We start from the raw sequence: 21,978 nt of genomic DNA, 5'->3' as shown, positions 1-21,978 counted from the left end.
CTTCTTAGGTAAAATCAATAACTCATAATTTTAAATGTGCACCTGGATGAACTAAGAGTACTTTTCACTCTTTTTGACGAAGAAGTTTACTTTACTGCAATAATAGAGAATATTTTACTGCCAAGAAGATCCAAGAGAAACCATATTTCTGGTTTGAACTTGCAGAAATAACATGTTTAAATTAAAACATGTTTAAATCTTGCTTTAAATTACATGTTCCAGAGGGGTCTTCCCCAATAACTTGAAAACCTCATTTTCTCTTCACTTCTTTAAAAACCACTATCTGCAACAATGAGTCATCAAGTACTGCACCGCAACACACTGCTCTTTTCAAGCATCTGCAGCACTTTAAAAGAGATGCAGACCTCCTAATGATACATATAATCCTCTGCAATGGCTTACTGCAAAAAAAAAAATCATTCTTTAATGATTCTTGCTTAATGAAATTAGATGTGAAAATGACAGTGGAATCTCAATATTTTATGTGTATCTTAATGTTAAGTTTAAAAATATTAACTGTCTTCACTTTTACTCACTTGGTTCAGCAGAATATAATACACTTCATACCTTAAAGAGTATAAAATTGTAACTTGTTTGTAATAGCTTTCATGGAGTATTTTGAGAGTTAAAAATACTGGGTCAGAAGTACTACCCCTTTTAAAATGCTTTTTGTTGTTTTCTCTCAGCTTGCTGAAACTGCAGCACCATACAGTTTAATGTAATTAGATTCACTGATACATCATCTGAGATTTGGTGTAAACTGCAACTGCATATCTTACTAGCTAGAAATATTTCACATTATAAAACTTCAACAATTCAGTTTATGAAACCAACATTTTACAATTAAAATTAATTCAATGAAGAGATTTTTCTCTTATTTGAGGCTACTTGTTTGTTGCCTACTTTTCTCTGAGAAGCACATATGGATATGTATTTATAAAAGCTACCCTGATTTTTTTGTTCATTTTAATGAGTGATATTGTGGAGAAGGCTTTGTTGTCCTAGCTTATTGAAAGAAGAGAAAGAGGCAAAACCTGCAATTCTCTCACCTGCTTAGGTGTCACTGCAGGCATGCGAATGTCCAGTGCAAAATCTGACAGACCAAAGGAAATCACTGGCTGGTCACTTCCAAGGCATTCATTGGGAAGAGATGTGCTAATATCTTTGTATCTGAAAAAGAAGGAAGAAAGATTTTTTTTTTCAAGTATTGATTTCTGTTCTGTCCTTCTTAGAAGAAGGGTCTTTACAGAACTAGTAAAGAAGTTAGACAATGCTGAGTAGTTCCAGGAATGATCTGAAAATTTCACTCTATCACAGGCTGAGGAAAACATCTTAGTTATGCAGTACTTACTGAAGTAGTTACTGATCTGAGTAAAAAGATAATTAGTTTGGAAAATGTTAGCTGAAAATATAACCTATTATCTCATCTTAAAAGTGTCAGAGGCAAATGGATGTGCAAACAGGGAATTAGTTCACTACATTATGTTGAGTACCATTCATAATTCACAACAGTTTTGGGGGGGATTTTTGAGACTATGATTTATAATTCGATACAGATTAAACTTAAATTACATGCAAAGGGGCAACTTTTAATTCAAACACTATGGTATTAATAGCAATTTCTGTGCTACTACAAGTAGAAAAGCAAAACAGAAAACTTGGCAAAAATCAAGCAAATATCAAATTCTGTATTGAATGCAACGTATAAATTAATGATGTATATACATAGCCAAAACTCGTGTCAGTGTTGCACCAATGTTTCTCTTGTCTTACCATATAGTTCTTTATAGTGATCTACATTGTTTTTTACAATTAATTGCATAGGTAAACTTTAATGTGGTGTGGACAAGAGAAGTAGCCTCTTAGCTCCTGAAAAAAAGGATTTCACTGTTATTGAGGTAAACTGAATTCAAACCACCCCTCAATTTCTCAGGACTGTTCAGCTTATTTGATGTTTTCTTGTTAAAAAATGACCTTATCATGCAAGCTAATCCAGCTCTGAAATACATTTATTTTCTGTGTAGCCTCAAATATAGCTGTTAACTAAAAAAGTTGTATTAATTGCCATTTTATCCTTCTATTTAATGAGCAACCCTATAGATAAAACATGAATTCTGTATGACAACAGTGCCATTTCAAATTGCAGAAAGAAAATTCTGTGCAACGATCAACACTGAACAAATACCATAACACATTTTTATCTAAGACACGTTTTTTCACACTTTTGTAGTATTTTGACTGCATGCATTTAACACATAGTATTTTCTTGCATAACCCACCTTTCGAAGACTGAAAGTGGGCTTCTGAAACCCAAACAGATGTTTTGAAACAGAAGAAGCAGAATTAGCAGATTGCTAACAAAGCCAGCCATGTCCACCCTGCTATTTCTGGCCTGATTAGGCAAGCAGAAAAAGGGCAGTGCAGTTCTATCAGCTGTGATCTTGACAATCAGGTAGCAGCAGCAGAAGTATCATTTCACTACTTCATTATTATGTTCTCTGCAGGCATCCTCCAGCTTCTGACAGACCATCTGTCTTGGAAGGCGATGCACTGTAAATCAGGAAGGTGGATGCTACTATGTTGTCTGTTTTATTAGCTATAAAATGCTGTTGCAGAATCTTCCCTTGCAAATAGAGGACACTGTACTTCTGTTCACTTAAGGAGCTGAAAAGGACTAGCACTCCTGTTGCTTTCTGCTCAGGTTGTGCAGTTAAATCTGCATGTTACTTATCAATCCACAGCACTGGAGACTTCAAGTGGCATCACAGAAACCAGCATCAGTCATCCTTCAGAACCTGTAAAAATAGAAGGAGCTTAAGGATGACTAACACATTAGAGCATTGGTTCTCAGCAAATCACTGTTGAAGCATTGTAATACATTAATAGGTTTTTTCATGAGCTTTAGCCCAACCCAGTAAAGACTGCATTGGTTCTGTTGAGTCTTTCTTTTCCTACCCTTCCCTGCATAAAGGATCAGAAAGAGACACATTTCATTTTGATACACAAAATGTACTCTCAAACATATTTTACATGATAGGAAGAAATATAAAAACCTCCTCTATATATAAAATGCAAACTGTGGAGTATTTCACATATGCAAACACTAGTATAATGTGTTCTAAAAGCAGTGGGGGAAAAAGCATCAACTTGACATAGCAAGAATCCATGCTGGTAAATTTTATTAACTATCACCAAATGTTTCTGCACATATTACAGAATGGGAGAATATTTTACTTTTAATTCAACCTATAAGAAACCATTATGTCATTAATAAGTAACTGTTTCTTATGTTCTTCAGCTGCTTTTATACCCACTTCAGGAAAAAGAGACTTAAAAATTATTTTTGGAAATACAGTAACCAGAACTATTGACATCAGACTGTGTTATATTAGTTAAGTAGTTTTCTACCCTTTCATACCCTAAGGGTATGTCAGCATATACCATTAGTCTCCCCCGTGTTCAATTTCAACTGTTCTTACTTCTCCATTTTAATATACATGGTTTTTAATTTCAAAATTTTAGTAGTCTTTAATAATTATGCTAAAAAATTACACCATGTTTTACTGAAGACATATATATTAGTATTATTTTATTTTTTGAGAATTCCAGTTTTGGTAGAAGTAAAGTTTCCAGTCATAATCATACACAACTATGTAGTAATTCTTCTAAATTAGTATAAATAGACTATACTAAATAGTGTATTCTAGATTAGTATAAATACTAATCAGAAAAAAACCACCCAAATTAAAATATCTTCCAGCCCCTGGAAGACAGTCAAAATATACTCATAAGGATGAAATAGAAAACAAGGATTCTGACATGAAGTCAATGAAAATCCAAGTATTGAAAAAAAATTCACTCCCATTTCAGGGCACATGTACCAAAAAGGCTTCTTACACATCCAGAAGTGCTTAAGCACAAACTAAGAAGCTATACTGGCTAAACAGTTAATGCCTGTTGGTAGACAGCTACACTAGATTTGCACGGGACTACTAGCAAGCTTTAAATATCTCATTATGGTAATCAATATTAAACTTGCAAATTTTATTCGCTGAAGGATGACAAAAAAGATTTAGTCATGAACATCTGAAAATAAACACACATTAGTTTTCAGCTTGCTGAAAATATGCCAAGACTGTCCAAAACCATTCATGCAAGTAATGATACAATCTTAATTCTTTTATTTATGCAAATTTTCATGTCCAACAGATAGTGGGGCCCTGGGAAAATGTTAAAATAGAATCTGAAATGTTAGGCTTGGTGTTGCACCTGCATAAGCAGTATGATAAATGATATAATTGTTAGATGTGATGATTGTTTAGTAACTAAATAAAATTATTGTATAATCATAAGAAGAATAATGAGAAACTATGTTAGAAATTTAAAGGGGGCCATGAGAAGCCATGCTTGGCTGAAATCTATGTATAAAATAGAACAATGTAAGTTTAATAATTAACATGAAAGTTATATAACTATATAATATAAAAACACGTTCATCTTGAATGTATGGTCGGAATCAGATTTGGGTTGAATACACCCCTGGCACCCAGAGCTCTTAATAAAAGCACCTGCATATAATCACTTATGTGATTATGTGTTTTTGAATGCTAACATTTTGGCGACCCAGGGTGGGGCCCTGTGATTGCTGCTGAGCGAGTTTGTGACTTGACCACGCTGCAGTCGGCACTGAGGGATTCTCGCGGAGCCCATCGGCCACAACCGCTCCCGCTGCTCACAAACGTCCCTGGGAGAAAGGTAAGGTGCTTTTTACATTGGTTTTGGGTGCCTGCCAATAAGACGCAGTGAAAACTACGTTTGGCTGGGGTGAAGGAATTCCTGGTGGTATAAAGCCTAGGCGCCGTCCATAAGACAATTGCGAAAGCGTTGCGGGTTCGGCAATTTGTGGTATATTTGGAATAGAGAAACTTAAAGGGATTTTGGGCAGCAATGCCTATTCTGCAAACTTTTCCTTTGGGGTGCTTATTAGCACATTGGAAACAGGGTAATTTTGGGGAAGAATTACATAAAGTTACGTTGATTGATTATTGTAATACATGGTGGCCAGAATATGTCTTGGAGAATGGCGAAAAATGGCCAGAACATGGGACACTGCAATATAACATTATTTCACAGTCAATGTCATTTTGTAAACAAGAAGGAAAATGGGATGAGGTCCCATATGTTGATTTGTTTTTCTATTTATGGGGAAAGCCAGAATGGCAGGATGAATGTAGATTAATGGTGGTTAGAGCATCTACAAGTGATAAGTGTGGGGTTTGTGAGAAAAGTTTAGAACACTCGGCGTTGAAAGTCTGAGTAGGGAAAATTATACAGATATTGATTTACAGATAGATCCAAAAAGACCAAGAGAACCTAACCCCATCCCACATGTTTCATCTGTCCCTATCCCACTGCCTGCTCCTACCCCACCTAGCCCTGAACCTGTCTCGTCTAGTACACCCTTCCCTCTTTACCCTCCTCTCCCACTGTCCCCTGATACCTCCTCCTCAGAAGATGAGCAAAACCTAACTGTGATAGAAAGGAGGGGGAGGGATGCAAGTAAAAAAGATAGCAATGGTAATGAATCAGTGACCCCAATAGCCCACAGAACCCGAAGCCGAAGCCAGTCAAAGCTTGCCCCGGTTGTAGATAGAAAAGACATAGGCAGACAAAAACGGACTGTGGTTGCCCCCTTGTGACAAGGTCTAGGAGTGGAAGGACCAGTATTTGTAAAAGTGCCTTTCTCTCCTGCAGATTTAGTTATTTGGAAACAATCAGCCGGAACTTATAGAGAAAATCCTGATAAGGTGGCACAAGTAGTAAAAATGGTTATAAAAACTCAGAATCCTGATTGAGATGACATATAAGTAATATTAGATACTTTAATGGATTCTACTGAGAAAGAGATGGTACTTAAGGCAGCCAAAGAGAGAGCAAGAGAGGATATCAGAAATGGGCTGGTAACAGGGAATTTAGATGAGAATTTCCCAACAGAAGATCCAAAATGGGACCCTAATTTATTTTGCGATATGAGGAGACTACGGAAATATCAAGAGTGGATCCAAATAGGAGTTCAGAACACTGTGCCCAAAACTATAAATTGGTCCAAACTATAAGAGGTTCGGCAGGAAAAGAAAGAATCTCCCACTGCTTTTTTGTAGAGGCTTAAGGAGGCAGCAAGGAAATATACAGATCTCCAAATAAAGACAGAACAAGTGAAGGTTAAGCTCGCTCTCATATTCTTGGGTCAGTCACAAGATGATATTCGGAAGAAATTGCAAAAATTAGAAGGGGAGGAGTTAAGGAATTTAGATAAGCTACTTGAGGTAGCCGGGAAGGTGTATAATAATCGTGAAAGAGAAGCTAGTAAAAGGCAGCAGTAAAATCTTTCGGGAGTAATACAAGGAGAAGAAAACCCAAATTTCAGGGGACATGGCAGGAGTAGTCAGGGTAGAAGACCAGTTTTGCAAGGGTTAAGCCTAAATGTGCGTATTGCAAGTGGGAGGAGCACTGGAAACAGGAGTGACCAGATTTCACCAGTGCAATCAGTTCCAGCAGGAAAACGTTACCAAGGCAATGGTCTTGGGTGAGTATAGCAGCTAACTGGACACAGAACCTGTAAAACAGGTTCAGGAGCCTGTCATAAATAAACAGTAGAATTTAATACAACAATATTTCCAGTAAAGAAATCAAATAGGTGAATATATATTACTACAAGATTTGAGAGCAAAAAGTAAAACAACAAAGGAAATTTATCCAGTGGTAACAAATCCCTACACATTGCTGACATCCATAAAAGAGATATATAAATGGTTTACTGTAATCGATTTAAAAGATGCCTTTTCTGCATACCCTTTGACAAAAAGTAGGAAACTGTTTGCCTTTGAGTAGAAAAACCCAGGGAACAGAACAAAGGCCCAGCTCACCTAGACACGACAAGAACTCGCTGACCCTATTCGGAAACCAACTGGCAAAGGAAAATTTGGACTGAAAATGAGCAAGTACCAAGAGACCAATACTTATTGTTGCAGTATGTTGATGATATACTAATAGCTACACAAGAAAAAGCAACCTGTATAAAGGTAACCATTGTGATTTTAAATTCACTGGGAATGGGAGGCTATAAAGTATCCAGAGGAAAGGCACAAATTGCTCAACAGACTGTGATCTACCTAGGATGTGAATTTCACAAAGGCAATGAAAACTAGGTAACAACCATATCCAAGCTATTTGTGCTATTCCAGAGCCCCAGAATTTACATGAGCTGCGAGTCTTCCTCGGGATGGCAGGATGGTGTCACCTGTGGATCATGGACTATGGACTGATTGCAAAAGCCCTGTATGAAGCTCAGAAGACGCAGCCATTCACTGGGGCAAACCACAGAAAGAAGCCTTCCTAAAATTAAAGAAAGCACTGACAACTGCTCCAGCATTAGGGTTACCTGATCTGTCTAAAGATTTTCAGCTGTTTGTACATGAAAGGCTTCGCCTAGCCCTAGGAGTCCTGACCCAATGTCTGGGAAGCTGGAAAAGGCTGGTGGGCTACTTTTCCAAACAACTTGACAACATAAGTGCCGGGTGGCCCCCATGTCTGTGGGCAGTTGCAGCCACTGTCATGCTGATACAAGAAGCCAGGAAGCTTATTATGGGAAGGCACATAGATGTCTATGTACCACACATGGTAACCACTGTCTTAGAACAAAAGGGGGGCCATTGGCTGTCTCCCAGCAGGATGATGAAATTCCAGGTAGTCCTGACTGAGCAGGATGATGTCACACTAAAAACAACTAACCTTTTGAATCCAGCTTTGTTCCTAGGTACCACAACTGAAGAAGGCCCATTAGAACATGACTGTGTAGAGGTAATAGAGTATACTTACTCAGCAAGAGAAGACCTGAAAGACGTCCCACTAGAGCAGCCGAGTGAGAGCTGTTTACAGATGGGAGCAGCTTCGTGGAAAACTGAACCAGATACGCGGAATATGCGGTAACAACAGTCAACACAGTAGTGGAGGCAAATACATCTGCCCAGAAGGCAGAGCTGGTTGCTTTAACCAGAGCACTAGAATTAAGTGAAGGGAAAAAGGTAAATATATGGACTGACTCAAAATATGCTTTTGGAGTGGTGCATAACAAATGTCATCGGGGTGCAGAGGCATTGGTAAAATTGCTAAAGCAGAGTTTAATCTCGATACGGATGTTAACAATGGCAAAATCAGTAATGTCAAAATGTGATATCCGCTTGAAAAACAACCCAGTGCTAGGAGACAGGATAGGAATAGAGCCAGGAGACTACTGGCAGGTAGATTTTGTAGAATTGCCAAGGACTCAAGGATACAAATACCTGTTAGTGGGGGTTGACACATTCTCTGGGTGGCCAGAGGCCTTCCCTGTTGCACAAACCAAGCAAAGGAAACAGTTAAGTGGTCACTACAGGAGATTATTCCCAGGTTCGGGGTACCCCTAGGGGTATCATCAGATAGGGGGCCCCATTTCATGGCTACAGTAGTAAGAGAGGTAAGTAGATTGCTGGGGATAACTTGGGACCACCACACACCGTGGAGACCCCAGTCAAGTGGACAGGTAGAGAGGATGAATCAGACACTAAAAAGGCAAATTAGTAAAATATGCCAAGAAGCCAAATTGCAGTGGCCCCAGGCTTTGCCTACAGCATTGTTGAGAATTCGGATAAAGCCTAGGAGTGGGATGTCAGTTAGTCCTTATGAGATTTTGTATGGGAAACCATATGAATCTCCTCAGCCTAACCCTAATGTACACATCACAGGAAAGCAGGAAGTGTATAATTATGTTCTGTCTCACGGGAAAACTTTAGCACGGCTCCGGAGCATCCTCATGTGGAATAGACCACTGATTCTGAGAATCCAGTTCATTACATACAGCCAGGAGACAAGGTGTACATCAAGAACTGGAACGAAGAACTGCTGAAAGAAAAGTGGAGTGGACCCATCAGGTACTACCAACCACCTTTACAGTAGTCAAAGTAGCTGGCGTGGACCCCTGGATTCACTACACCCAAGTGAAGAAAATCCATCCGTGATCAAGGACTGTGTAAACTGTGAACTAACAAGGCTGCAGATAAGATGTGTTTAATTATGCTATCAGTAATTGTGCTAACGTTATGGTCATTAATGTCTTTGGGATGTGGAATGCAAAATGATCAACTAACTACTCTTCATTCTAGAATGAAGAGAGAAGTACAAACAGAAACACAGGTGATAAAGGTTTCTAATGCAGTTTGGGCTGGGAATGTAATGACTGGATTAGTCAAAGTTTTTGCCAAAATGCAAAACACCAGTAGAATAACTGCCCGTCTGCCAGTACCAAAGGCAGCAGGAAACCAAGTAAATTGGGAATCATAACATCAAAACTACCTGAAATACAAAAGAACAAACAATTGCATGTAAACAGGTACCCGAATCAAGGCAAGTAATCAAGGAAACTTGGGAGAAAATAGGGACATGGATGAGACCCATGAGCCAGAAAGACTATATTCTAAGTGATGGCATACTAGGAACCCCTATGGGAGAATCAGGAGGTGTCACACAATGGCAATGCTATTTGCCACACTATAAAAAGATTATAGAAAATGTTACAGAAACCACTCTGGTATGGAAGTGTGAGGCCAAGGATCAGAAAGATCAGATAGAACCTTGGGACAGTGCATGGTCTGTGAGTATTCTTCGAAGATTCCAATACATGGCAAACACCCCTTGGTATATTAAGTGGGAAGGCCCCGAGAATGAAACAGATCCAGCAATAACGAACACTGCCACTAGCAGCAGAATGAAGACAGACAAAGTAAGTTGGTGGGCATGTAATAAAACTTATGACTGCGCTTCGGATGATGCAGAGATAAAACAGATGCCACCCCCTGGCAATAGCCCTACAAATTGGTTGTGTTTGCAGAGGGATCAAACATAAACAAGTCAGAGTGAATTATAAAGTAATTATAGGATGTACCAAGGTTACAGTCCGAGGTCCAGGACAATTTGTATGGGCAGCAAGCAATGGCACCAGGACAACACATCTGCCTGTAGATGGGAAAGTAAAGGAGATTACTTTAGGCCTTCCAACCTTATGCCCAATTTGGAAAAAGTCCCCATTTAATGGACAACATGAACTTCTGCAGATAAGAGCAAGATGAGAAGTTCTAGACAATGAAAATCCAGATGACACTTGGCAAGAACCCTCTAGTGGAGTGAAGTTTGGGTGGGCCCTAGAGTCATTGCTTGGTCCTATAGCAAAGTATCAGAGTAGAGAGATGCTGTACAAACTTACAGGTCAGGTAGACAGACTGGCAAGATTCACCCAGGAAGGATTTAAATAATTAAACATACAATTACAAGCTACCACAAAAATGACTTTACAAAATCGATTGGCCCTAGATATGTTACTCCTGAAAGAGCATGGAGTATGTGGATTTTTAAAGGGACAAGTTGATCATTGCTGCATTCACATCCCAAATGTAACTGCAGATGTAGAATATTACATCAACCAGTTGAAACAAATAGAGCATGAAGCACAAGAAGAGCAAAAAGATTTGACTATGAGCTGGCTACGCAAAATTTTTAAAGAGTTAGGGTGGAATGTGATTTCATGGATTGAATCTATCATTGAGAGTGTGATAATCTTACTAATTGTATTCTTATCAATTTAGTTAGTTTACAGCATCTAAAAGGGAGAGATACAGAAGAAAACATCCTAGAACCAGAAAACAATGAAAACACTGACATGAGATCCACGCCCACTAACTTCTGGTTCTCCAGTTTGTGATAGCATCCACATCAATGCTTACATCAACCCTGGATTTGAAGAACGTCAAGTATAAATTGAGAAGTAAAAGCCTGTATCAAGTGAAAACATTTACACCTATAGTGAGGTGAAAATGCTTTTAAAGGGAGGAGAATGATAGTGGGGCCCTGGGAAAATGTTAAAATAGAATCTGAAATGTTAGGCTTGGTGTTGTACCTGCATAAGCAGTATGATAAATGATATAATTGTTAGATGTGATGATTGCTTAGTAACTAAATATAATTACTGTATAATCATAAGAAGAATCATGAGAAACTATGTTAGAAATTTAAAGGGGGCCATGAGAAGCCATGCTTGGCTGAAATCTATGTATACAATAGAACAATTTAAGTTTAATAATTAAAATGAAAGTTATATAATGATATAATATAAAAACACATTCATCTCGAATGTATGGTCGGAGTCAGATTTGGGTTGAATATACCCCTGGCACCCAGAGCTCTTAATAAAAGCACCTGCATATAATCGCATTATGTGGTTATGTGTTTCTGAACGCTAACGCCACTTCTTTACTTGAAGAAGTGATCCTAATCATTTTCATTGGTGAACTATACAAATCTGCAAGACATATAAATGACTGTGCTGTGATGAAGACCAAAAATCATTTAAAAACAAACAAAAAAGACAAGTGTGACATGCTGAAATGCTTCACATAAGTTAACAAGTTAACTACAATAACATAAGGCTCCACTACGTTTACTCTTAAAGGAATAATTACACAACAGTAACTGTTCAGTGTCTTTGTAAACTACCTGACCAGAAGTTCTACTACCTTTCTTTAGTTGTATTACCCAAGAAATTCTGTCTTTTTTTTCCCCATACCATTATGGAAATGCACCTGACAAGCAAGAAAACTGAAGAACAGGGACAGGAAGCATACAATGAGTTGTAACATACACAGAATTACAATATTCTATTTTTTTTTAATATGAAAATATATTTTCCAATAACTAGAAATAAGAACAAATGCTTAGCTTATGCCAGCTTCACTAAGTCTGCGACCTATTAGATCAAGTCTGCTACAAACATCTACATGGTATAGAATTTAATAAAGGAGATTTATTTAATTTAAAATAAATAAAAGAAAGCAACAAAGAAACCAGACTAATAGTCCCTCCCCATCTGAAATACAAGAGCTTCTTTATAGCAGCTTTCAATTCTCACTAGAAGTTAACCATGGTAATAGCAAAAATCACCAGAACACATGTTAATGTTAACAGAATATGTAACAATTTGTGGCTGACCACAGGAGGTGGGCATAAACCAATGATTTGGAATAGTCTAAAAAAACCAAAGAAATTAAGCTGTAGTGAGATAAATACACATCTGTATATTCTCCTTAAAAATGGTCCAATTTTATCTCCTAGTGCTTTTTTGGGGTTTATCAATGGATGAATATGAAATATGAGGTTTAATGTATGCATATGAAATATGAACTTTAATATGACTAATACTTCAGATTATATTCCTGCCCAATGAAATTTTACATTTGGAAGGTAATGAGAGGGAAAAGTTTAAGAAGACAGCACTATCCTGAAGTTATTCCAATGTAATTTTAAGTATGATGCAATACAGAAAAATATTAGATGAGGGAAAAAAAGCAAGGATGAGAGATTCAGTAATAAGATTAAAAAATTAAGGTTCGTTACGTGGACATCTAGATACCACTGTTATGCTTTCAATTTGGGGTAAGAGATCCCAAGGGAAGAGAAGTAATGAAGTAAAAGGCATAATTAATGACCAAGACTACAGCAAAAGCAGAAAAAGGGAGATGAAAATTAGATTGGGCAATGTAAACATGCTATTTTATCCAACATGCTCCACCCAAACAAAGAAAAAAACAAGGGAGTAAAGAAGAAGAAAACAGCCTAAATCAACTAACACAAAGACTGAATGGGGGCAGGGAAAGGAGAGGCAGGCAAGAAGCTGGAATTCGAAACAGAATGCAAAGCAGAGTAACAATATATCAATGTGACATTATACAAATTCCTTTTAAAAGAATAGCAATTTATTTCCAAAAATCAGCTACATAAAAAAGTTTTGTATTAACCACAATTTTATAAAGCATATTATAGTATTTCCTTATTTTCTGTTTAGTCACTGGAACATTTTATATACAGTAGCAATAGAAGAAGCTAGAAGCAGAAACCACATCCTCCACCACCACTACCTCCAAAGAAAAGAGAAATTAGAAGATTATCGTAATTCATGGGGATTAATATCCAAATCTATCATAGATGGTAATTTCTCATAAATTAATCTCTGGTTTTGTTTCTTATGCAATGAAGTAATGAAAATGAGCAAGGATTCCTTGTGTTCTGTCTTCAGCTAGAGCCAAGGTCGCACTTTGTCTTAGGCAAAATTTTAAGCTTAGACAATAACTGGATATACAAAAATAGCCAGTTCAACAAATGAACTGCAGCTAGGCCTCCAGGTTAGAACACTTTGCTTCTAATTACACCGGATAATATGTTGTGGAATCTGCTTAGAGATTAAGTAATGAACTAAATGCAGCCACCTAGGACACAGATTTGAAGGAAAACACATTTCACAAGAAGCCATCAAATCAGATAACCTTTTGGTACTCAACATCAACAAAAAATATCTCACAAAACATATCTAGGGGTTAGGAGATGTATAATGCAGATAACACTGGATTGGGACAAATTACATCAGAGCTTGGTATATCAGAGCTTTGTGCTGCTATGCAGAAGGATCTTGACAGGCAGGAGAAATGTTCTTATCTTGATCCATGAGCCTCTCATTATATTTTCTCTCCCTTGCCCACTCAGCAAGGGAGTGACTGAGCAGTTTGGGATGGGCACCTGGTGCTTAGCCAAGGCTACCCCACCAGAAGGGCTAATGATGCTAATAATATGATTGCTCTTAATGTTTAAATTAACCTTCTCCAAAATCTGTTCTGCTGAGAATAAGTACGATGCCTATTTTAAAAAGAAATATTATATAGAAACATATTGCCCAGTCCATCACAGGAAGAACAATATTAATACATTAAATAAAGGACTGTGATTTGAATTTTCTTTTATGCATTACAACAGTGAAACTGGATTCATTCTAACGGGATTTATTCTTTGAATGATTTCCAAATATGTTGAAATTAGAAAATATGTATTTCTTTCCTGTTTAACTAGAAGAATAAAATGGTAATTAATAGTGAGTTCTCCTTAAAAGGATTGTTTATAAGGGCAACACAACCTGTGAAAAAAATTCAATTCAATATCTGAATCTGAGCTTATTTTGAGATATTCTGATGACACATGAAGCATTTTATGGGTTTCCTACTGGGAAAGTAAGTTCTACTTGCTATCTTAAGATAGACTATCTGTACCAAGAAAAATAATTGAGTAAAATCCTTTAAATGCTCTGTCAATTCAGTAAGTATGGTAAGTTTTACTCACTAGACAGATTTTTTTGTTGTTTTTTAAATCAATTGAAGTTTTATACTGCAAAGAAATGGAGGATGAAGAACTCCAGATACTCTTCCCTTTTGGAGACCAAAATGTTCACAACACAACTTGCAGTTTCCTAACTGCTGTAACAAGAGAAAATCAGAAACCCTATGGCCCCCAAACCCTAAGTAAACCCTATTAATAAAGAAAGCATTCAATTGTATTTAGTATGCAAGTCATACAGCAATAGTAGTTATGGAAATCACAAACAGAAGGATGCAAAGAAACTAATTATTTTTTATATATATATATATATATATATATATATATATATGTTTATTCAAAGAAAAAGCAAGGATATTATTCCAAGGGTGACTGGGCAAAAATTTATAGAATATATAGAAACTAAAATGAGCCTCATTTTTTTTTTTTTTTTTTTGTGAGCATCAGGATATACATGAGAAAACACAGAAAAACCAAGGGAGGGAAACAAACCACAACTCAAGGTGTCAGATTTGCTGTCACCAACCTCTGCACCCAGCTGTCATTCTCAGCATCTCCCAGATTTGGGACAGAAGGGACAAACTTAAAAGATTAAGAATCTAGTCTAGAATTATGAATTTTTTAATACTGTGTGGAAACAGAAGAAAATGTGTAAGAAAAAAAAAGATGCAGAAAAGATTTAACTACTACTTTATAATGTGATCTTATTAAACAGCCTCTTCTTAGGACTTGGTTATTTGCCAACAAGTAAAGCTGTCCTAGGGCTACCTTCCCAGTCACATTTTCCTCCCATTCCTAAAGTAAATACAACAAATGCCTCTCCTCAACAATGCACATTCAGGTGGGAAACAAAGAAATACCTGAAAAAGAATTTTAATATTGTACAATCTAGAGACACTTGCCAGAGGGTTTCAAATCAAAATAAAATTATTGTTCTTGGAAATTATGGAAACTTACATCAATTTCTGAATCCTAAGTTAAGATTTTTCAAAACATGATAGAGTTCAAGGTAAGATTTTTTTTACTCATTCTCTCCATCACCATAATATAATCTATTTGGCATAAACTTGTTTAAGAACAAGGAATTGTACTTTGCTTGACAGAACAGAACAGAAATATATAAGCAGAAATATATAAAAAAATTCCTTCCTCTTTATACAGTACAGTTGTGCCTGCATTAGTAAAACAGGAGACTTCAAGCAGAAATTCACTTTTACAGCCTGAAACCGCTTTAAACACTTCTGATCATCTCTTGGGAATCACAGATATGTTTCAGAAGTCTGAAGACAAGATAGCATGTGTTGGGTCTCCTACTCAGCATTTTAATAGCATTTGAAAAGCATTTTATTCACAATAAATCACCTTCTAATGCTTCTGCTTTGACCAGGTATCAAAACAGACAAAATTCTCTTGTCAAGAAAGATCAACAATTTTTATAGAAAGACAACATAGCAAACTGCTAATTTCATATAAATAAAAAGTTGGATGATACTAATTGCTTGCTTAAAAGGGAAAACACATAAGATGCCTCTGCTTTCATTTAATATCCAGATCACTATCACTAGCACAATGTAAGATTAAAAGTTTACTGAAATGCCCTTTGTTTTCCCTTTGTAATGCAAAAATAGAAAATATTAAAGGAAGAACGTTTTATAGAGTTAGGATTAGCCTCCAAGGATAAAGCAGATGAGAGATCATTTCAAGTACTTAAGTTCAATTATACATTACATACGAAGTATGAATTGAATTCACTGCACGTTCTTTTGCTAAGAAGGACATTGAATTAGGTTGGGCTCATCTGCAGGGATCTTAGAGAGACACCAGAAGCTGTCCCCATGTCAGACAGAGCCAGCTCCAGTCAGCTCCAAGATGGACCTGCTGCTGCCCAAAGCTGAGCCCCTTGGCCATGTTGGTGATGCCTCTCCCACAAGGTATTTAGGAAAGGGTAAAGAACACTGCTCAACAGCTGAGAGGGGTGACAATAACTGAGAGAGACAACTCTGCAGACCCCAAAGTCATTGCAAAAGGAGGAGAAGGAGATGCTCCAGGCACTAGAAATCCACCTGCAGCCCATAGAGCCCACACCAGAGAAGGTGGATATACCCTGAAGAAGCTGCAGTTCCTGAAAAGCCCATGCTGGAGAAGGCTCCTGGCAGGAGCTGCAGGCCATGGGGGATCTACACTAGAGCAGTCTGTTCTCAACAACTGAACCTATGAAGAGAAACCATGCTGCAAAAGTTCAAGGAGGACTGTCTTGCACAGGAGAGATCCCATTCTGGAGCAGGAAAAAAGCACTATAAACTAACTTCAACTCCCATTCCCTATTTTCCCCTGCATAGCTCAGAAAATGAGAGGAATTGAGAATGAAGTTGAGGCTGAGGGAAGCTGGTTATAAATGTGTTCTTAGTTCTCAGTATCCCACTCTGTTTAATTGGTAATAAATCAAAAAAATAGAATATCCTGAGCTGCAAAGAGGCCCACAAGGTTCACCAAGTCCAATTCCTAGCCCTGCACAATACAAGAGCCAAGAGTCACATCATGGGCCTGAGAGCAGTGTCCAAAAGTTTCTTGAACTTCCCACAGCAGGGACATTTTTTTGTCAGATTACTGAGTTGGAGCAGTTGTCAAAGGTACTAGATGAAACTAAGCACTGAAAAAAAAAAAAAAAAAAAGAAACAGCAGCATGTAGCTAGAAGTCAGGACAGCAGCAGGGACAGGAATACTGCCAATGCTAGCAAGCTTCTAGCTCTCCTTGCCATTGTAATGCACCTTTATGCCTGTTGTTCTGCAAATGGTGATTCCTAGTTCAGTACAATATTCTTAGAATGCTGGAGTGATTACTTCCACAGATTCTATTGGCTCAGAAGGATGCTAGAATGACCTGTCGATCCAAATACTATTCATGACAACACTCCCCAACTCCAGACACATCCCCTGCAAAAACATGCCTCAATAAGCCTTCTTTAGATAACAAATACATGGCTTCTAGAAATAAGTTTTTTAAAAAAAGAAAAATTAAGAACTTTTTCCTAACCTCTTAAATTGTATGCCTCTTTTAAGTAATTCCAGATAAAAATATGGAACCTATTCCTATATATCCAGTCTAGGTCATGCAGTTAAACTGAAGCATTGTAGCATCATAGAAGTTATGAGTAATTTCATTTAATGAAAATAAATCAACAGAAATTTCTTAGAGTTCATTACAAAAGTAATGTTGTAGTCTTTCCTTGCTTCACATGGCACAGATAAAAACACCTCTCAATTAAGGAGAAAGATAATGAGGAGAGTGGAAGATGAAAATCAAGTAAATGAATCCAATTCCATTTAATATTTGCTAACACTGAGCAACATAACATTCACACTAAGAGCAGATAAATGAATCCTCAACTATTATAGGTCTTTTTATGACACAGTTTTTACTAGTTAAATGCACTGTTTTCAAAACTAGCATCCATAAGAGTAAAAGAAAGAATTCTGTAAACATCAAAATAATGCTAGAAATCTAGCACCTTTAGAGATAGATTTTTAGTATCACAAAATACAAAAATGTCAATAATAAGATAACTGAACACAATGAAACAGAACAGTATTTCATTAACATTATGTGGAATTTTTTTGAAGTGTAAGGGTAAGTACAACACAATTGCCTGTGATTATACTAGCACTAGGTTTTCTATGCAGTGCCTAAATATAGGTACAGTAATAGTATATACTAGGACATAAATGGATGATCAAGAAGGAGCCCAAGTTTCTTTGCTAGAAGGCACCATTACAGATGGGAAGACAAGAGTTCACAAGAAACTGGAAGAAAAACTAAGCACATCAGAAAGGAAGAATAAGGGAAAGAAAACCAGAAATGAAAATCAGGGCAAGAAAGAAGTGCTGAGAACATGCTATGCTCCATTGCTATGTACAAAATGTCCAACACTGTGGCAGAAGTCAGGAAAAGGCACTCCACACTGGTGAATGTGCTCTAAAGGAAGCTTCAGCCTATGGAGACCCCATACCAGAGCCAGCTCTTGGCAGGTGCTGTGGCCTATGGACAGGTACCCATCGTGTCCCCTTAGCCAAACAGTACAGGCTCAAGGGAAGATAAAGATCTGAGCCATTAAAGGGCCAAGAACTCCAGTCTTATCTGTCCTCTGAAAACCCACAAAGGAGCAGAGTGACCCAGTGAGCATCCATGCTCATGAGATTGGAACACTGATCATGCAATTAAAAACTGAATAGCAAGTGGCTTTTCCAAGGATCATTTGTCACAGAACAAAGGAAGTTACGGGCACAAGGAGTCTCATGCATACTTGTCCCATTGTACACAATTTGATTATGAGAAACCACATTATTCCATAAATATGACAGCCTAAGTGAGTCTTCTTTGAGTTCTGCTTGCCAGGCAGCCTAAAAGTGGTCTCCCTTGGGTGGCCTCTCAAGGTTGCTCCTTGAAGTAAAGAGGCAATTTTCCCAAAGACAGGTCTTTTTTAAGTGATTGATATTGCATATAGCCTTGGAAGAATGGTAACTTTGATTTGTGCCTGTTAATTTTGAATCACTATTCAAATGATTGGGCCACACAGTAATAGAGTGAATTCTGGCACCAAGCTGTACTTCACAGTTTTACAACATCTTATTAAAAACACTTTTGCTAAAACCCTTTGACAGTGGTTCATTAAATGATCTAAATCACCAATTCATGACCCCTTAGGAGCAGCGGCCCTGCAGGGGGCTAACACTAGAGAAGTCTCATCTGGAAAGACAGTAGCTAAGGAGAGGACTCACATTTTACCAATTCTTGAAGAATTATATCCCATACCCCACAGGAGGGACCTCACATGGGAGCAGGGACAAGGGGAGGATGTTAGATCCTATGGCCTGGCATAAAGGGACAAGGGTTGGAGACTTAATGGCAAGACCTTTAATTTGTTGCAATCCATGATTTGCATTTTATGTTACAGGAATTACTATAAAAGGATGTACCTCAACGAGCAGCAGACAAGCCTCACGGAAGGCAGCAAAAGCGCAGCTGTGACCTGACCTGACTTTTGTGCCCAGTAACTTCCCACAACACACCATCTCTCTGTCCTGAGCAACCACCAGAACAGATGAAGCTCCTAGTCATGGACTGAATGAACTCAGTGAACATCTGTGGGCATTTTACAAGGGCGATCCATATATGAAGGATCTGTGCATACATCAAAAGACAGGAAGGTGGTGTAGGTGGTGAGGATTATAAGGATGTATTGGATAACATGGGACCTGAGCATAATATGAACAGTATGGAAATGGGGATGGAGTGTGGGTTTGTGGGCATAATTTGTACTGATTTTGTCTTGGACTTTTTCTTTCAAGTAGCTTATATGGACTTAGGCTTTAGATTTGTAAGCAAATCAGCACTGAAAACAGAAGGATGTTTTAGCTGTTGCTTACACAGAGCCAAGGCCCTTCCTGCTTGTAATACTACTGTATAAGTGAGAAGGTTGGAAGGGGACAGAGTCAGGACCGCTGACCCTAACTGGCCAAAGAGATATTCCAAACCACATAAAGTAGGACTGCAGGCACATTTGGAGTGATGGCATTTGTATTCCCAAGAAACCACAACAGGTGAAGGAGCCTTACTTCTTGCAGGCAATGAACACCTGCTAATGGGAAGGAGAATATGAACTCCTTATTCTCCTTTGCTTGTGCATGCAGCTTTTGGTGTTTCCATCTGTCTTCATCTCAACCCATTGAGCTTTCTCATTTTCTTGTGACTGTCTTACCCAGCTCACAGGGGGCCAGGGAGAGAGGATCTATGTGGTGCTGACATGCCCACCAGCCTTAAATCACAACTGGTTTTGTTTATTTCCTATCTCCATAACACAAATCAAGCCAAAAGAGAAATAACCATGAAGGGGAAAACAGATAACCAGCATGACTGTCTAAACTACTGTGAATATGTCCCCTACTCTCTATAACTTCTTGATAAAATTTCCTTGTAGAAATGTGTTCTAGTCTGGTTCTTGGAGCATAAAGGAGGATTGTCAAGCTTGCTCATTTCCAGAGTAAAGTAAATCAAGTGTCGATCCCTGGAAAATGCTATTCAGCTATACCTCACTAGGACTGAAAAGGTGATGCATGAAAAATAGTAGGATACCCATCCCAACATCTAAATTTTAGACTCAATCCCCAAATAAATGGTTTTACTGCGACAAATACAATACTTGTAGAAGAAAGGTATATGAAATTGAAACTAGGCAAAATTGGGCAAGACAGCTTATTCCTTCTGGACACTGGAATTAAGAAAAAAGTTTTAAATTGTATTTTCACAGAAATACTTGCTTTCAAAACATAGGTGATTGAAATTATGTTTAATCCCCTGTTCAATAAATGGCAGGGGCAGAAAAATCCTTAAATCTAAGATCTTCCACTAACTCTGTCTGCTTTGTCTCATGCAACATCCTTAAATCCTTATAAGGATTTGACTTATAAGGAAGAACATCCTCCCATTTCTTTTACTTCCTTTAATTGTTCAGTCAAAAGTATGTGAGAGACAAGAAAATATATGCAAAATTTACAGTACTTTCTCCCTCAGCATAACAAAAACTATTAAAATGATTAAACTATTTATGCAATTAGTTTCCACATGTGAGAGCAATGGAAAGTGCAATTTTAAAAGCTTACGGACATACTGTTAATTCCTGTTTCTCAGTAACACCGGACTTTACTCATTCTGAAAATCTTGCCTGTTTAAAAAACAAAAATTGTCAACAGCCGTGAGTCATATATATATTTTCTCTCTCCCAGGGCGTGTTCAGTAATTACAGAAATTTCAAGATATCCTAATTTCAAATTCCCTTAGCTAAAGGAAATACATTACTGCCAGTGTTACTCACAGCAATTTACAAGCAGTCCTATCCTTGAATGAAAGGAAATCAGATACCTTTGAACACATTAGGAAGAAAGGACACTACTGAAGGAAATCTTTCATACTATGTGAGGAGGTCCTCACAAGTGCCAAAAATTAAAGACACACTTTACCTTTTAAAGATCTGACACCTATTAGACATAAACACTGTAGAAGATTTCTGCAAGAAAGTACTCCAAACTTTAAAATAGTACTAGTTTCCTTATAGCAAAAATAAAGAAAAAAATTTATGGCAAATCTGTTGATAGACACACATTCATTCACTTGAACTATGAGCAACAAAAAATTATTAATTATTTTAAATCAATGCATAAATGTTAAGAAACAAGATTTTTTCTGTGACAGACAACTGCACAGAGACAGCTGTACTTTGAGAGTGAAGAACTGCACAAAGAACAAAACCACATCACACACATACAGGAATGCAATTCTCATTCAACAATGTTAAAAACTAACTAGATTTCACATGCCTACAATTTAGTTTCTATATATACACACACACACAAGTTCAGTCTACCAATAACAGCAATGAAACAGGAAGAAAGTTTTTAGAAGTTTTGCTGTAGACAAAAGTTCCTCAGAACTGGGTAGAGCTAGATTTCATGTCAGCATGACTTGGTTTTGATGCTTATAATTTAATTTAAAGCTACGTAAAAATCATGCAACTTGTATGAGGCTGCCAGCTCAGATTAGAAAGATTTGCAATATCATCTGTTCTCATTCTTAGAAGATCAGTACGCTTCCCCCACTTTTTCCAATGATTTGTGACCAGTAAGCCTCTTTTTAGTTTTTAAATGGAATCTTTAGGTTTTATTAATAGAATATTTAGTTTT

At 37.5% G+C, this 21,978-nt stretch overlaps 1 protein-coding gene across 8 annotated transcripts in view; it reads right to left on the bottom strand.

Moving 5' to 3' along the window:
* The window catches only part of PAM (peptidylglycine alpha-amidating monooxygenase), a 117,542-nt gene that overhangs the window by 60,411 nt on the left and 35,153 nt on the right, over positions 1 to 21,978 (bottom strand). For all 8 annotated transcript variants that reach the window (XM_063180544.1, XM_063180545.1, XM_063180546.1 and 5 more), the window contains exons 2-3: positions 2,280 to 2,795; positions 1,050 to 1,170 (exon numbers count right to left, since the gene is read on the bottom strand). In XM_063180544.1, coding sequence (XP_063036614.1) covers positions 1,050 to 1,170; positions 2,280 to 2,371 — 213 coding nt within the window. In that variant the 5' untranslated portion in view covers positions 2,372 to 2,795. The remainder of the gene's footprint in view (positions 1 to 1,049; positions 1,171 to 2,279; positions 2,796 to 21,978) is intronic.

Source organism: Melospiza melodia, chromosome Z (assembly GCF_035770615.1).
Source record: "Melospiza melodia melodia isolate bMelMel2 chromosome Z, bMelMel2.pri, whole genome shotgun sequence".
In the NCBI taxonomy this organism is placed as follows: Eukaryota; Metazoa; Chordata; class Aves; order Passeriformes; family Passerellidae; genus Melospiza; species Melospiza melodia.
Note: the sequence above shows the minus strand (reverse complement) of the source record. Positions and strands in the feature narration are given on the sequence as shown.